The 19,271-nt window shown below is 35.1% G+C and overlaps 1 protein-coding gene across 1 annotated transcript; it reads left to right on the plus strand.

The window, feature by feature from the left end:
* The first annotated feature begins 496 nt into the window (after positions 1–496).
* On the plus strand, positions 497–19,256 carry LOC130047337 (ankyrin repeat domain-containing protein 50-like). Its single transcript, XM_056142023.1, has 3 exons — positions 497–1,631; positions 4,638–7,645; positions 19,221–19,256. Exons 1-3 carry the CDS (start codon positions 770–772, stop codon positions 19,254–19,256), a joined length of 3,906 nt encoding a protein of 1,301 aa, XP_055997998.1. The 5' UTR covers positions 497–769.
* Positions 19,257–19,271: the final 15 nt, after the last annotated feature.

Raw genomic sequence — 19,271 nt, forward strand, 5'->3', positions numbered from 1 at the left:
TTACACACTTCATTTTAAGCACACCCCTACCATGGTAATTTCCTCAGTCATTTCTCGATTTTGTGCGATAATTTTTCATCCTGACAATTAATTTGAACCTCTATAATATTTCTTTCAACTCCAAATAATTTCACTCTTGATATTAGCCAATCACGCAACACCTAGACATTTATACCTCCGCTCAATCTTGGGTAAACTGCGTCCAGGTTACGCATACGGGGGTTTGGTACTCTCATTCCTATAGACGGATGCAAATTCGTTAATTTAATCTATATTTGCACTATCATCAACAACCAATGTAATCAAACAGTCTACATAATTATGATAATTAAAAATCCTTAAGGTTCTCTGGGTTCTCCATTTGGTAAAACCAAGCAAGAAGGAATTTGGAAAACATTTAAAACTATTCATGTGTAAAAACGTTAACAGATTTAAATGTCTTCAATGATTAGGAAATCAATATATCTATAGGTTGAGCGTAACAATTTCACACAATTGAACACTTGCCGTGTAGAATTACCATAGTCCAAGATGGCGACAGGCAAGTACACTTCCACGTTACCCGTTAATCTATTGATGGTGCGTTTTTGACATGGAAACCCACCTCGAAATTATATGCACAATTATGGTAAAGTAATAGACACCGGAACCACTCTTATGAACGACCTACTTAAAACATATCAATGAATATCTATTAAGGAATCGGTGATGGTGGTCAATACACAATATCATACGTTCGATTAGTTTAGGAAGATTACCTGTATTGAAAATGGAAAATTCTATCGAAGAAAATAACTTTCTTATTCTGATACAAGCTCTAAAGTTTGTTACTGAAGGACTTAAAGAATACACAACCCAGGGATTGGATGACCTGTACAACAGACTGAGGAGAAGGGTTTCAGCTAGTGGCCCGTGTACACAGCAGTGCAACATGAACCACAGGGACGCCACACGGTGGTGCCAGACCTGCCAAAACTGGAAAAAAGAACTGGGGAAATACATGAGATCTATTAGATTTAAGTACAACACAAAATGGCACAACGTTGAAATATCTTACTTTTCAGGGGTTGATACAACAAAAGCCAAGGATGAACTATTCCGTGTGTTTATACAAGGGCAGGGATCTTTGCAAGTAACTTTTGACATTCAGACAATGTTATCGTTATTTCAAAACTGCAAATATTTTGATATCGGAGACGATATATTACTCTTGACTTCCATTAGAAGAGTACGGAATTATGATTTTGCCCATACAGAAGATTTCAAATTAACCAACAAGCAGTTAAAGAAAGACATTAATTCATTATCTAAATTATTTCGCCATCCTTCAATACGTAGATGCCCATGTGCGTCGGACATATTTTCAAAGCTACGAAGACTTCAAAGAAATGATAGAAAATTAATCGAAAGTGAAACATGTCTTTTTTTCAATTACATCAAAGAAAACTTCATTACAAACGAATCCTTGAAGACGCTAACATACTCATCCCATGAACAGAAAACAAGAAAACAACGTACAACTTCCATTCTCAAAAGGTCGAGTATGGTGGGATTTTCGTTGTTGTTTATCTTCTACACATGTGTAATATGGATTATCTACAGCCACCCAGAGATGAGAACTACAGAGAAAGGTATCAATTTCAATAAATATTTCAGCTGGTGATGCCAAAATAGGTTCACTTCCATGAAAATCTATAATTTAAATCATGGTTTGCATCAGTTTAAGAGTCTTGGTGATTAAATGGAGTTAAATTTCTCTTTGGAGAAAAACAACATTACCTGCAGGAAGACATACATGCATATCAGTGTTTCATACACAAGAATTAATACATTATTCGGGCAATGTTCCCTCATAGATGTCAAAATTGTACCGTTTCCCAATAAGATTAAATGATTAAATTTTTAATTCAACTTTATGAAAATAATATCTTGATAATGAAAATATTTGACAGTAATAGGATGTTTTCGCCATTTATTTAAGCGTTTTTTTAGAACTTTCTGTACTGTCGATTTTATGTTGTGCGAGTCATGTTGCATTATGAATTTGAAGCATTTCTTGAAAAAGTCGCAAAATAAAACGATAGAATACTTACAAAAATCAACAATTACACATGCATGTGAATTTTCAAACATGGAAGAACTCAACATTGAAAAAATTGAAATATCCAAAATGTCGATACCCCCCCCCCCCAATCAATATAGCATAAGGTAGCTTTTATAATTGGTGCAGAAAACACTGCATACAGTTGGGCCAGGTTTGGAAATACATATACATACATTCACTATATTTCTTTCAAATTGAATGTAACCGGTCTTGGGTGTAAAGATAATCCACAAGATAGTTAAGGTCGTAGATTCGTTTAATAGTGGGAAACAATGAAAACAACCCTATAACAACAATAAAAACATATAAGAACAAATACAATACAAAGAGAAAAGACACTATCGAACATATGATATATGCAACGATACAAATATATCTATTGGTCATCATTTTATCGTCAAAGGAAATAACTCTCTGAACCATCAATTATAAGTAATTGATATTACAAAAAAATGAATATAATGTACTGCAGTAAATTGCATTTGTACATGTACATACCAGTTTATGGAACTGGGCTACAGCTTCCGAAATAAAGGTGAAGCTGCTTAAAACTCTCTTATGATGACCTATTGAATAATCTACTAAAATACTAAATTTTGTACACATATATCACTCTGCGCATTTAAATTACTTAAAACTCACTATTTACTTAAAGAATAGAAATTATGTTTTTCCACAATTCTACTTTCAGTAAATCTTTCACTCATGACTTGCACACAAGTTTTATGAATAAAGAAAAGTTTAATTACTTATTTAAATTCATTATTTGCATTTAATCATATAGTAAAACTATCAACTACTTACAGTTGTTGGTGTTAGCAAATCCTCTATAAATTAGATATATACTTTATACTTTTTAAAATTCAATAATGGCAACACCCTTTGGAATCTCTTTCAAAACTAGATTTCCTGAACTATTTCATAAAAATAACTCAGGAATTCCCGCCAGGAATTCCTATTGGCTAGAACAAAATACTAAGACCAATCAGATGACACAACAAGTATGACACCTAAGAGATACATGAACTAATCCAAGTTATGTTTTAACTGGACCCTTACGGATTAAACCATTACATTTAAAAGGGGTGTTTAGGTTTCTTTAACACACAACACAAAGTTAGTAAGTAGCGCAGCGCAATATGTATTGAAGTGAATGAATGTGAATGGCAATATAAAAATATATAACTAAACTAAGTACAACTACCACATGAATATTTCACTTTTCCCGTATACTAGTATACCCCCAAATGTGATTGTTACATTTGAGTGATTTTCTAGGTACACTTGACCGGTGACTTTCATGGCGGACATGCATGCCATATGCATTGCTTTTACTCGTATTTATAAATCTATATTTTGCATGAAGTGAATGTGAATATGAATAATGAACAAGTAAAGATAACGAACAGTGATTAATCTCATAAATCCTATTAAGAATACAAAATCAAATGAAGTGCCAACACGGGTCTCTGGACATACCAGGGGTGGGATTAGGTGCTTAGAAGGACTAAACATCCCCTGTTAACCGGTCACACTCGCCGTGAGCTCTGTATCTTGATCAAGTAAACTGAGTAATCTGGAGAGAACCCCGGTCTTTCAATCGGCGACAGAACTTCATCTGTATTACGAATTTGTCGAAGATTGTCCCAGACGATGGGCAATACATTATATGAAAAGGAAGAGCTTGATACCTTGTCAGAATGAATTAAAATGTATGCGAGGAATATCAAAATCACGTATTAGACCATCGTCGGTTGCCCACGGGTGCTTCTAGTCGATTCTTTCCATCACCAGGGAGCGTGTGTGGACTCAAAACCGTGGTTGGCGCCGATGGTATTAGAAACTATCCTTCTCTGTTTATTATACCAGAAGTGATCAAAGAATTAAATAGATTACATAAGAGATGAAGTTCAGTTATTAATTTCATAATCAGCATGTCATTTCGGGGCATGAGTGTTGCGTCCGGAACAGCGAGCCATCTTATCTGCTGGAGGAGCACGGTCTGGTGTAAGTTGATTTTCATTCTTGGGTTCCCTGTTGATGTCATCGGAGAACAAAAACGGTCTGCTCCTGTGTATCATGTTTTTCCTTGGGAATATGTTGTGTACGTGTTTTTGTAAATGGTGAGACAACCTCCCTTTCAACGGGAACTTTTGGTGAGTCAGATGTGAGAGAGTTAGGTCTTGGGGTTCCCTGGACAGACACTGGTGGTATGTCAGTATGGCTCAAGAATGGCTTTTCATCTGGCTCCCTGTCAGGCTTGACTAATGATGTTTTCTTCTCTTTAACTAAAGGGCATCTTGTTTTTTCTTTTAAACACAAATTTATAGCTTCTTTACTCTCTTACTTATACATTTACATATTTTTTCAGCATTTCTATTAGTCCAAAATTATTTTACTTAAAAAGGAAAAGAAAAGTAAATTCCAAAGTTAAATCATTAAAATTTTCGCAATAACATGCCACCATTCTTTTATATTAAACTATCTTTGAAATATGATTTTATTTCATTTAATTTTTTTTTTTATGTTTTAGAGGCATGCAAAGTAATGGAACATAAAGAACCATTCCAGCTAAACTTTGACTTCGAGTTTTACCGATCTCAACACGGACCACTTATTGGACGTCATTGGCTGTTGAATGACCTTGACTACCTAATGTACTCAACAACCAGAGGTGTTCTGTTGGTCGCCGAAACAGGGTATGGAAAATCTGCGATAGTGTCTCACCTTATTTGTCAGAATGATAGACGTCTGCCTGGAAACTGGATATATGAGCGAATTGTATCTTATCATCTGTGTAGACATGATTCTAGACGAAGTCTTTCTCCAGGATTGTTTGTAAAAAATTTGGCGGGAAGTTTCGCAAATCAAATTGGAAATTTCCATGATATTTTGAGGGCAAATCCGTTTTATGAAGCTTATTTTATACAAGGTGAATGTCTAAAAGATCCGGAGGGGTGTTTTGATTTTTTAATCATAGAATCGCTTACATATCTCCAACGAAAGCAGCCTATTTATATCATCATAATCGATGCTTTAGATGAATGCACAGCTAATTCGGGCCTAGATATACTTACCCTTCTGGAAAGGCGAATGAAAAGATTACCACCTTTCATTAAATTTTTAATTACCACGAGAAATACATCATCCATAACTTTGAAAATGCGATCTTTACTACATGTTTACGAGTTAGATAGCCAAAGCCCTAATAATACAAAAGATATCGATATGGTCATGCGGCACAAAGTTGATAAAATTTCAAGATATAAGTTTGACAATCTGAGGACAAAATTCAAAACTTCTGACATCACATTGATGGTTTCCTCAGCCTCTAAATATGCAAGACATAATATGCTTTATCTACATTACGCATTTGAAGTTTGGATTCAAAATGAGTATGTACCTTTATCTGAAACACCATCTACGTTTGAAGAATTTTTCCAGTACAACTTAGAGAGGGTATTTGGAGAGAATGACGAATTTCATCAGATCAGAGGTATATTTGAAGTGCTGTGTGCTGCTGAAGAACCCATTTCTGACAGGGAAATCCTTCGTATAGCAGATATTCCAAAGGAAAATCATATTCAAATTTGGAAGTTATTTGGAAATGAAATGAGTCACTTCATAAAACATAGTGATGGGAAAATTTCTATAGCTCATATAAAGCTGTCACAATATTTGACCAACAAACGACAAAAATATGGAAAATTCTACGTTTCGGAGGAGGAGGGAAATCTCAAATTCGCTGCTTTTTGGTTACGTAAAGTCGAACAACAGATGTCATTCCACAACATAGATATTGTCCAACTTGCCTTATATGTTTCAAGGTCAAAGAACAAATCACAGGAAAAGATTTTTTTATATTACGGCAAAAGGTTTAGAAAAGAATTTAACAACGATTTTTTTTTGCATCGTGCAGCCTTGTCAATTAATTCCTATCGGACCATGGTCTTGCTGATAGAAATTTCTGGTCGAGACATTGAGAAAAGAGATAATACTGGAAACTTCTCTTCAGCGTACTTAGGGTCAGCTTTTGGAAACCACAGAACGTTAGATGCACTGCTCCAGCACGGCGCTAATATTCATTTTGTTAGAAAAGGTCCTGAAATTGTGAAAAGATCCATAGGAGTGGAAGATTTCTGCAAGAAATTCGCTCATTGGGAATATAGTCTTCTCAACGTTGCTTCACAAAATGGTCATTTGGACGTAGTTTCAACATTATTGAAGCATGGAGTTAATGTATCATATACAAACTCTTTGGGATTAAATTCTTTTCATCTGGCAGCAGAATATGGTCACATAGAATTAGTAAGATTATACCTCCGATACTTTAAAGATACTTTTTATTCTAGCCTTGATCATTCCCTTTACCTTTCTGCAAAAAAGGGTCATTACAGCGTGGTGGAATTACTACTCCATCATGGTGCTGTCGATAGATGTCTTCCTTGCAATTTGTCTCAATATTGGACTGAATTTCACGAAACTAGACTTCAAATCATAGATGACATGGACGATTTGAAAACTGTAAACTATGTGTTCAAAGATGACAGGCGCTTTATAAAATGTGAAACTGCTCTGGAAGTATCATTGCAAAATGGCTATGACGAGATTGTGAAACTTTTGATCGACAAATATCCCAGTGGACTGAAGTGTAGAGAATCTGGAGGACGAACGCCTCTTTTAACAGCCATACGATTTCAGCGATATAAGGCTTTAAAACAAATTTTGCTTCATGAAAATGCTCGAAATATTACTTGCTTGTTTAACCGAAATCGTTGGAAAAAACTTGATCTGAATGACAAGGAGCGTAATGAATATTTAGAAAATCAATGTCCTTTCAATTCTAGCATTTCCCATTTTTGTGCTATGTACGGGAATTTCGAAACAATAAAACTTTTGCAAACGTATGGTCTTATCAATTGGTCTGAAAGGAACCCAGACGGTGATACGCCTTTGCATATAGCTTCATGCAGAGGTCACATCAAGACAATAAAGTTGTATGAGCAAAATCATGAAGGTGAATTGTTGAATGTCAGAGCCAGGAACGGATCAACACTTATGCATTCAGCAGCTACATGTCACAGATATAGACTCTTATCCTATTTGTTGGAAAAACAACACGATCATGTTTTTGACGACATGAAAATGGGAATATCTCATTATTTAGCAAAGACTTGGTCACATGCACTAAAAGAAAGGAACGAGTTATTAAACATTGAAGATAATGTGAAAGAGAGAATTATCAGGGAAATTTTTCTTGTGGATGATTACAACAGAACACCGTTACATTATGCTGCAGTTCATGGAAATGTGGATTATCTCTCTTTTTTAATTTCCTTGGGTTTAGAACACACTGCATGGACGAGCATCTTAAATATGGCCGATTATACAAGCAGAATCATCATTGAGCTAGCTTTTGCAAATGTCCCATTGTATGGTGGACGCAAAACTATGGAATATGAATCAGAAAGCATAAAGCCTCATGAGAAATTCATTGACCTTCTGCTGGGAAATGTTACATCTTCAATATATTACTTGCTGGCAAATTACCATAGATTAGTTGAAATTGCAGCCGAAAAAAATAGTGCATACCTCATGGGTATTCTTCGCCATCTTTTTCAATCTAATAATTATCCGACACTGAAAGTTTGGAATAATCTTCTGTCGCACGATGTGATAGATCCAATTATCTTTAGCTTTATTCCAAAGTTGAAATATATATGCAACCATGACAAAAAGAATATTCTGCACAAAATCATCCAGGATGAAAAACGAACAGTATGGATACACGAGAAAACATTTTTCAGGTTCGAGAAATTATTTCTAATAAACTGGCAAAATATAATTAAGTGTTTAGATAGGAATGGTCACAATTTATTACAGAGGGCAATAATGGGAGGTAACTATGCTGCATTTACCTATCTTTTGAACAAGGGAGTTCCTTTGAATGGAGATTCCAGGGATGAAATAAATTTGTTACAGCTGATTGTAGAAAGGGCTCCAACATTTCAAAAAGAAACTGTAAAATTTCGTTTGATAGTCCCCAGAATTAAGAGTCGTACTCTACGAACTGAAGCTGTATGGAATTTGGATACGATATCCAATAAAGCATATAATTATGATAAAATCGCTGAGATAATTGTGAGAAAATCTCCAAAATTAGATGTTAACAGAGAATTCTTCTGTAGGAAAGAAGAGAAAAATTTAAGCCTTGTTCATCTGATTGCTGCAAAGGGTCTTACGAGTATGATAACGGAAATCAAACATAAATTTGGAAACAACACATTAGAATGCAAGAATCAAAATGAAATAACTTCTTCCCAAATGCTTCATTTCTTTGGGCACATGATTAAAACAATGATGTATTCACACCGTCGTGGTGGAGTGTATTTAGAGAACAGTGATGCGTTTAGTGCACTTCTTTTGAAGTATGTGTTTGATTACAAAACATTTGTATATCCTAAAAACTCAGTAGCCAGAAAATGCAATGGTGTAATAAGAAACCGGAGAAATATTGAGAGAATGCACCTTTGTACCGACAAACTGGAGGCGGAAGTATTGAAGCTTTTTCAGCAATACGTCAAATGGAGCGGTGTTAAATCTGGAGATGATTTTGCCCGTAAAATGAAAGACAATAAATTCCATAATACATTTTCAAAGACTGACAAGCCGCATGAAATGAATATGTTCGAATGCTACCTACAAAAACTGTCCAAAAGTTTGCAAAATCGAAATCAACATGCACGTGAACGAATGACAAAAATTCGAAATTTGCAAACTACCTTGGTGAAAAGTGATTGTTTGAACTCAAAATTAACTTCTCGAAACACAAGTTTAGCATGTCTACAACAATTTCAGCAAATACATTCTCAAAAGCAAAATACTATGTTTGAGTATTTAAACATTGGCATTGATTTGTCTTTTCTTTGTTTTCAGTTATACGAAGGGGATATTTATATTCCTTTTCATGAGTACAAAATAGAATCCCAACCAGATTTCAATACATATACCATGCTTTTACAGCTTAGTTTAATGCATTCTAAGATTGATTTTGGATTTCAAAATACCCCACACTACAATTTTTGGAATGTCCTCAAACTACCAAAGAAGAGCGCGTTTAGTATTATGGTACAAAAAATTAGCAGCTCTACGGTTGAGGATATTAGTTCATGGAGGAGCTCTTATAGATCCTTTACTGGTGATGTTTCAAAAAATGTAAACATTTTGCAAAACACATCATACGTTCAGAACTATCTTAAGGAATATGAAAACATCATTGGTATACCAAGTGAATGATAAGTGAATCTGAGGAAGAAAGAATAGCAATTGATATTCATTCATTCAATACAACCTCGCATTGGGTCAAATGCTGTCTGACGTGTTTCATACCGATTGTTAAGCCGTTCTTGGCACACTGATTTTGACTGCGGATAACTCCGTTTACCTGATCAGGATATGGGGCTCACGGCGGGTGTGACCGGTCAACAGGGGATGCTTACTCCTCCTAGGCACCTGATCCCACCTCTGGTGTGTCCAGGGGTCCGTGTTTGCCCAACTATCTATTTTGTATTGCTTGTAGGAGTTATGAGATTGATCACTGTTCGTTATCTTCACCTTGCATTCATGCTTCCTGGAAAACTCTAAAACCTATAGCTGCTTATTTGCTGTTTGTCCATCCAATATCAGATTGTTTAGTGTTTTCAGGGTTCCGTGTTCGGAATACTCTCAGTTTTGTTTTTCTTAAAGGCATTATGAAATGGATACCTGCTCGTTATCTTTACTTTTTCATTATTTTACATCTAGCTTTACATTTATATTACATAATAACTCAACCTTGGTGGAGTACCTTCACTGTGTATCAGTTAAAATAATATATCTCTCTTATTTGTTATGCATGGAAGGCGAAGCTAACGAACAGTGATCAATCTCATAACTCCTATAAGCAATACAAAATAGATAATTGGGAAAACACGGACCCCTGGACACAGCATGGATGGGATCAGGTGCCTAGGAGGAGTAAGCATCCCCTGTCGACTGGTCACCTGCATTGTGTGATTCGATCTAATTTGTTATTCATGTATTGTGTGACTATATAATTTGTTATACATGTGTTGTGTGATTATATAATTTGTTATACATGTGTTGTGTGACTATATAATTTGTTATACATGTGTTGTGTGACTATATAATTTGTTATACATGTGTTGTGTGATTATATAATTTGTTGTACATGTGTTGTGTGACTATATAATTTGTTATACATGTGTTGTGTGATTATATAATTTGTTGTACATGTGTTGTGTGACTATATAATTTGTTATACATGTGTTGTGTGATTATATAATGTGTTATACATGTGTTGTGTGACTATATAATGTGTTATACATGTGTTGTGTGACTATATAATGTGTTATACATGTGTTGTGTGACTATATAATTTGTTATACATGTATTGTGTGACTCTATGAGTTATACATGTGTTGTGTGACTATATAATTTGTTATACATGTGTTGTGTGACTATATAAATTGTTATACATGTATTGTGTGACTATATAATTTGTTATACATATATTGTGTGACTATATAATGTGTTATACATGTGTTGTGTGACTATATAATTTGTTATACATGTGTTGTGTAACTATATAATTTGTTATACATGTGTTGTGTGACTATATAATTTGTTATACATGTGTTGTGTGACTATATAATTTGTTATACATGTGTTGTGTGACTATATAATGTGTTATACATGTGTTGTGTGACTATATAATTTGTTATATATGTGTTGTGTGACTATATAATTTGTTATACATGTATTGTGTAACTCAATCTGGCTGAGGTATTTATTACGATGATATTCGTTATCATAATTGCTTTTCGCTATTGTTTATTACAAATTTAGTACACTACTGTTGAAGGGAGTTATATATATTATTCGAATGGTCTTAAAACAGTTGATATACATCTTATCACATTCGGATAAAAGTGGCTCGATTGTATTCATTCTATTGATATCATTGCCTTTTATGTATTCATTTTGTAGATTTATCAAATTTTAAAATATAATCATTATCGTCATAAAATACCTATGTGCATAAAAGAATGAATTAAAGATATATTGTTGATATTGATGACTTGAAATATTGTTATACTGATATATATAGTAAACAGGGGCGGATCCAAGAATTGCGATTACGGGGGGGGGCTTTTTGAGGCAGGGGTCTGGGGGCCATCCTGAGGCCCCAGTGGGTCCAGGAGAAAGCCCTGGTGGGGGCTCAGGGGCAAAGCTCCCAGGAGATTCTGGATTTTACAGATTTTATAGGGCTACATATATGTCTCCTATGCAGTCATTTTTACTATTTTCTGTCATTTTTGATCAGGCGATATTAATAAAATGACGAAAATTTTAAGGGTTTTTGGAAAAATGTAAGTTTTCCTAAGGATAGTAGTTCAATAAATGAATAAATGTTGTCATCTATTTTCCGGAGAGTGGAAAAAATTATTCCTTCTATCGTTTACATTCTTCTAAACAAGAGACCACGATTTACCTTAAATTTGAAAATTTTAGGGGGCGCGGCGCTGACTGGTAAAATAGTCAAAGGACTCTCAATTGATTTGAAACATATTGTATTATGTATAACATAAGTAACATTAATAGGAGAAGACAGGCGGCAGAACCTATAGAAACCTCCAAAAGAACAGTCTGTAACTCTGAAAATGTCATAATTGCAGATCCAATGGCAGTTTCCAGAGAAAGTTTTATTGAACGAATAAAAGTTTCGGTGCAACCATTTTCCCGCTGATTTTGTTGTCTCCCAATCCATGCCTTTAACTTCCAAAACTTCATGATATCTTCCCAATTCCAAGTACATGTATGTACAACTTTCTGCAATTCTCTCCAGAGAGCAATTAGTTGAGTACCCGCATCATAAATCATTTTTATGGGATACCATTTATTTGAAACAAAACGTTGTAGTGCCATAAAGAAACTGCTCATGTCATATCCTTCTGCTACATCAATGTACAACGCTCTTGATACTAAACAATTCAACAAAACACCATAACCTTTTTTCCATGGATCCGTTTCTTAATGGTGCCCTTGAGTTTTATGTACGACTGATTTTCATATTTATGTAGCAATATTCCATTATCACCTGCATATGGTGTTTATATATCTCAACTGATTCGATATGCAAGAGCTTGTTCTGGGTATAGTCAGTTTTTAAATCGAGGTAAGCTTCTGACAAACAAGTTGATGGTACAGGGATTTCAACAGTCTTGATTGAAGTCAGCATTTCGCAAATTATATGGTCGTTATAACGATCTAGTTCGTCAATACAACCTCGCATTGGGTCAAATGCTGTCTGACGTGTTTCATACCGATTGTTAAGCCGTTCTTGGCACACTGATTTTGACTGCGGATAACTCCGTTTACCTGATCAGGATATGAGGCTCACGGCGGGTGTGACCGGTCAACAGGGGATGCTTACTCCTCCTAGGCACCTGATCCCACCTCTGGTGTGTCCAGGGGTCCGTGTTTGCCCAACTATCTATTTTGTATTGCTTATAGGAGTGATGAGATTGATCACTGTTCGTTATCTTCACCTTGCATCTCACAACCATCGTAAATATCTTCGTCACCAAACCGGAAGTGACGAGTGATACTGCACTCGTAAAAAGATGATGGCAGCCAAAAACATGAAATGTAAATATCCACCCGACATTCCCCAATATTATTACTACCACTACCCCTCGTGAAACTAAAACTGGTAATTAGAACAGGAATTATTCAAGGGAATGCACGTAAGTACATGAAATGACTCGAGATTGCTCTAAACTCGTAAATGAATAACTTAACTATCGGAACACGTGTAAACATGAGACATGTTAAAATATACGAGACCACTTCTGAAGGAATACATCGTAATGCACAATACAATATCACTAATTATTATTGATCCAAATATGTTAAAAGTAGAAAATAAAGTAACAGGTTACAATATCATCCCACCCAATTTTTGCATTTTTGTGCTTACTTCCCCTTCAAAGAGGACATGGCCCTTGGTTTGAACAAACTTGAATCCCCTTCACTTAAGCATGATTTGTAAAAAGTTTGGTTGATTTGGCCCAGTAGTTCTGGAGAAGAAGATGAAAATGTAAAAAATATACGGACAGAGCGAAGGACGGACAACAGACAAAAGGTGATCAGAATAGCTCACTCGAGCTTTCAGTTCAGATGATCTAAACATATTAATAGTTACTGACTCCTGTGATACGACAGATAACAGTTATTGCTACTGCGTGATTGTCATATGTGCACATAAAAGAAATGGGAAAGAGTCCATGAAGGGACAGATGGGTAACTTGATTGAGATAGGGGTTATGTTCATACAGTTTTAAACTATTGGATTGAGGGTGTAGTCTGGCCGAGAGGACATGAGAAGAAGCTTCATGGGGACACTATTGGAAAATGTTGTGAATCAGAATTGATGCAAATTTCATTTTCCTTCCAACTGCATTCAGCGTTAAAGATACATACATATCAGTGTATATATTTTATGTGTGCGACATGTTTATATGTCTAATAATAGATTGGATAAAAAAGAATGTGGAGAAAATTATATGAAAAGATTATTAGTATTGTTTAAAAACATCATTATGTGTTAAGTTTGGAAAAACACCCCTCCTCCCCCCAAAAACCAACCAATCAGATATTGAGTATGGTTACGAAATGAATGTGGCATCACATATGACTAGCAGTCGGCAGTATGCAGGGAACACATATCAGTGGTAGGAAGCAATAGACACATATGAAATTCCATAGTACTGTTTGACTCATAGTAGAATAGAAATAATCACTGTCAACAGAATAATTCCATCAATATCGAGATAGAAAAAAATCTTGACCAATTATTATTTTTGTGTTCATTTTATATTATGAAATATATTAAAATTTATTAGTTAGATTACAATGTTCATAAATGTACCGCTGTATGGATGAACTTTAATTCCTAGCTATAACCATGTATATTATGTTTGGTTTTGTCCCTTGGAGAATATTTCACTCAAACTGAGGCATTACTAACTATGTGAAGTACCACAAATTATACCTATCCTTGGTTCTAATAGCTGTAGCAATGGGGATTCCTTTATGTGCTTATGCCTGCTGCAACACCACATTTTCGTTTTAAGGTCATATGGAAAATATTCTCACTTCTGAATGCAAGAAGATGGTGAAGGAGATATCACTACCTATTTTTATGTCTCCCCTTAAAAGGAGGCATATTGGTTTGTACCTATCAGTTGGTTGGTCGACCAATCATTGTCCACTAAATATCTTTTAAACTCTTTAATATTTGACGTATGTCAAAATTGTTATATTGATTTTTTTTTAAAAGAATAGATGACCCCTATTGATTTCAAGGTCACAAGGTTAAACGTTAGTCTACTCTGGATATAGGAAAACATTTTTCAATCAATATTCTGAAAACCCTTTGCTTGACATACATGAAGTATATAGCCCTTATTAATTTTGAGGTCACAATGTCAAGTCAAAATATTATTGTCCGATCAATATCTTGAGAACTGATTCTACCTAAGGAGTAGATGACCCCTATTGATTTTGAGGTCAAAGATCGAGGTTCAAACTATCCCAGACATTCGACAATACGGTCCCACCAATATCTTAAGATCCCTTTTTTGCTTGATACAATGGGTCCTCCTAAGAAGTAGACGAAACTTAATAATTTTGAAGTCAAAGTTTAAACTACTCTAGGTATAGGATGATAATGTCCGATCAATATCTTGAGAAACATTTGCATGATAGACATGGAACTTCGTACACTGGTCCATCAGGAGAACTAAATGATTCCTGTTGATTTTAAGATCAAAGATCAAACTGAGAATGGTAAGATAGTGACCACTCAATGCTGAGAACTGTCTGCTTGACAGATATCAAATAAGGTACTCTGGGTCCCTTGAAAATTAGATGCTCTTACTGATTTTGAGGTTACAAGATAAAAAGTCATGGATCATAGGACATCGCAAGATAGTGTCTGCTTAATAATCTTGAAAGCCTTTTGCTCAACACACGTTAAACATACTAGTAGTACACTGACTATCTTTTGAAACAAATTTCTACAAATTATGAAAATATTTAAATGACATTAAAATATTTTCCTCAACTCATATACCCAAAATGTACATAGGAATCAAAGTAGTAATCCTTGGAAGTCATATATCCTGCTGGGATGGACCCTGGGGTTTCCCCAGGCTTGGCTGAGGATTCTGATGTAGTGCTCACTGATGTCTGAAACAGTCAACAAATTATGTCAAGATCATTTCTTACTGTGTGACCTTGAAATCGATCAGGTATTTTATCTCACTGACAACAATTTCTTTCCCCTCGAAGTCTCAGGATGACTCCTTATAAAATAAAAGAAAAAGAAAAAAGAAAAGAACAAGGGGATGCCTATGAACAGTAACATTATGTTTATCGGATAATTCTGCAGAAATTGCTTTGAATTGAAACACTTTTTGCAATTAAAGATTGTCATTTCATCACTAATTAGCAAATGGAAATTTCACCAGCTCTGTCCAGTCAATATTCAAATTGAATATTTGGATAAGGAATAGTTTTTTCTCTGAGATTTATTCATGGAATGATCAAGATATGGTGTAAGAATATATGGGTTTTATTGAATTTTGAATGAAATATTGAGATCGGATCATCAGACACAAATTCTCTTAGTAAACTTAAAATGCGTTCTCCTTATATTTATAATTACATGTACTTAATCATAAAAACCCACCTGAAAACCTATACGTCGAGCGAATAATTTCATTGATCTGTTGCTTAACTAATTTTTTTCTAACGGTCAGCAAAACTTTGAATGTAATATGTTGAGTTACAAGTGAGATACAGCACTCCCAATTCTTTGTTATGTAAACAAAAGGTGAATATAACGAACAGTGATCCATCTCATAACTTATAGAAGCAATACAAAATAGACAGTTGGGCAAAGACGGACCCCTGGATATACCAGAGGTGAGATCATGTGCCTAGGAGGAGTAAGCATCCCCTGTCGACCGGTCACACCCGCCGTGAGTCCTATATCTTGATCAGGTAAACGGAGTTATCCATAGTAAAAATCAGTGTGCCAAGAACGGCCTAACAATGGGTATGAAACAAGGCAGACAGCATTTGACCTAATGAGAAGTTGTACAAGAATCATACTATGTTATTGTTTCTTTATATTGTTTCTTATAGGAGTTGAGAGATTGTTCACTGTTCGTTATTTTCACCTTTCATATGACAGTTTGAAACATGGCCATGCAAAGACAACCCTTCTAGAACGACATCAATATATAACGAATCATAATGACGTCAGAAGGGACGTCAGCAGTGAGCATAGCAACCACGAATGCCGTCCATTGATAAATAGGAAACAAGCAATGTCAGCTAAAGTTAAAACAGAAGGCCAGTTAACGGCAAACTTGGAGATTGACGAAATAAACAGTCAAAGTTAACGAGAAAACCTCCATTTCTATATGTGTATAGTGACTGGTAAAGTTGGTGTATCAATGTTAATACGGGTCTTAAGTCCTTTCTTATGTACATGACGCTTGGTTTACTTATTGGACATTTCATTTTATGTCGAATCAAGATAAGAAAATTAATGTATTGTAACCACTTCCAATCGTAGTAAGTAGTCAGTTTGTGCATAATTTTTGTTGACATTATTATATTTCATGCTTTTTTACTTTTTCTGACTTTATGTTTATGCCATTCATGCTTTACGTAATGTCAACCATGCTGCCATAACTTAAGGTAGGTCCTTTACCTATACCTGTTGCGAGAATCCATCTTATTTAGCCAAGTGGTCAAGATGTTCGCTTCGCAAAGGGTTATCCAAGTTCGATTCTCGTTTACGTTTAATACAAGTAGTGGCTTTTCCTTCGAGAAGCACAGTCAAGGACCTCATTACTACGGTCCTGTAATTAAAGACCCAATTTTAAGTTAACACCCCCAAATGGTAATCCACCTGTCATTCAAACATTTAACAATAGATCTCAGTTGGAGTGACATCTGAATAACATCTGCAGAGACTGTGGTCTGGAGGGACCCCGGAGAGGTGTTTTAATAGCAATAACAGTCAATTAGTACAGGCATTCTTTAGATATTGAGGAAGCCCAATATACTAGAGTTTTGATAGCATGGACCTCTCCTCAACTGCTATTTTCTCGCAATTATTAGCAATACAATTTTAATATAATTGTATTCTTTTCTCCTCTATATACATGTATTATAAATTACACAATCAGAAATCAAACAACACTTTGCACATTAAATTCTAAAACTTGTAACTTACTGAAATGATTTATATTATCATTTAATGATAGCTCTATGTTTATAAAAGAAATTATTCAGTCAATGAATGAGAGAGAGAGAGGGGGGGGGGAGAGAAAAAAGGGGTGGTGGGTGTAGTCTGTGTGTCAGCTACCATTAGAGATACAACCATTATACAAACACTGTCACCACTGAAACTCTGCAGAAGCCCCTGAGACATGTCCTGTGTATATCAAAAGTATACATAACACCTTGATCTTTTGGCCAGGTAAATTCCAGGTAAATAACAATGACCATAGATGAGCTCCGCCCACATCCAGTGATCCGTGAAGAAACCGTACAGTATCATTTTTGGGTCTTTAAAACAATATAAAAAAGTCATTTAAAATTTAAAACGTAATATTTACCTCTATACTTATTTCCCAATATGCCTCACTTTGGCATACAGAGATCATATAATTTTTATAGAGTTGTGGGTTTGTGAACGGTAGATCATGGAACCAAAATTTGCTCGATCCATGGCAGCGTCCGACCCAAGACGTTAGAATAGGTAGTGACTACTCCTTCCCTAAATGTTTGTCATTGAAAAGTGAGAGTTGAGGTCATTGGGATAAGGTATTAAAAACTGTGAGGTCTGGTACCTGTATCAAGGTAGGCGTTGGTATGGTTGAGAACCCCAACTACAACAACCCTAAACTCCATGCATAGGAATAAATTCATTGTACTTCACTTACAACAGTACCAAAGGAACTAATCTACCATGCCATTCTTTATTTCCTTCTAAAGCATGAGCAGAATTGAAATTCCTATACATGTACATGCATGTACAAAATATATCCAATCTAATTAAAATCAGACTTCTTAGATCCGCGTCGTATACTCTGCGATTGTGAGCTAATTAAAATCAGATCCTAAGATACTTCCTCGTCGGAAAATCACGGTTAGTTACGTTTTGTTCCTCTCTCCATCACTTTGGGTCCATTCATTCTTACTCTCTCGTTCTCATGAATAAATATTTTAAAATATCGTTCAATCAAAGTAATCGTTATAGTAATGGGACTCTTCTGTTTTTAAAGGTAGCATCAACTTAACTTTGCTATCACAAGAATTGTATACAAATTTGGACTGAAATCGTCTTGTTGATTGGACACATTTGCTCAGGGTATACGACGAGCGCCCAATCAAATTGCTTCATTAATTATTCATGAGAACGAGCGAGTAGAAATGAATGGACCCATGGGTGATGGAGAGAGGAAGGAAGCGTAATCAACCGTGGGTTTCCGACGATGAGATACTTAGGATCTGATTTTAATTAGATTGAAAATATATCTTTCAACAAGATAAAATTAATTCAAGTACTATGTAAAACTTATACAGTACCAATTTTGATGCACCAAATGCACATTTCGACAAATAATGTCTCTTCAGTGATGCTCAAGCCGAAATTTTCGAAATTCGAAATAACAATAAACTTGTAAGTGCTAAAAGGATAACTAGAGTGCCAAAAACTTAAGCAAGAAAGAATTCGGAAAACATTTAAATCTGTTCATGTGTAGAAATGTAAACATATTTAAACGTCTTCAATGATGAAAAAATCAATATATTTCTATAAAGAATTGTACTACAGAGTTGTAGAAAAGAAAACGCCAAACTTCCCTTTAACTTAACTCTTTAAACAACTCATTTGGTTGAAGCTTAGCAATTCCATAGACACCACACACTTGTGAGTGTTGCATTGGATATTGTTGATATTCATTTCTAGGGAGTATATGATCGTCATAGTGATACTGATGGATGACTACTGTACCTATAC

Source organism: Ostrea edulis, chromosome 6 (assembly GCF_947568905.1).
Source record: "Ostrea edulis chromosome 6, xbOstEdul1.1, whole genome shotgun sequence".
Lineage (NCBI taxonomy): Eukaryota > Metazoa > Mollusca > Bivalvia > Ostreida > Ostreidae > Ostrea > Ostrea edulis.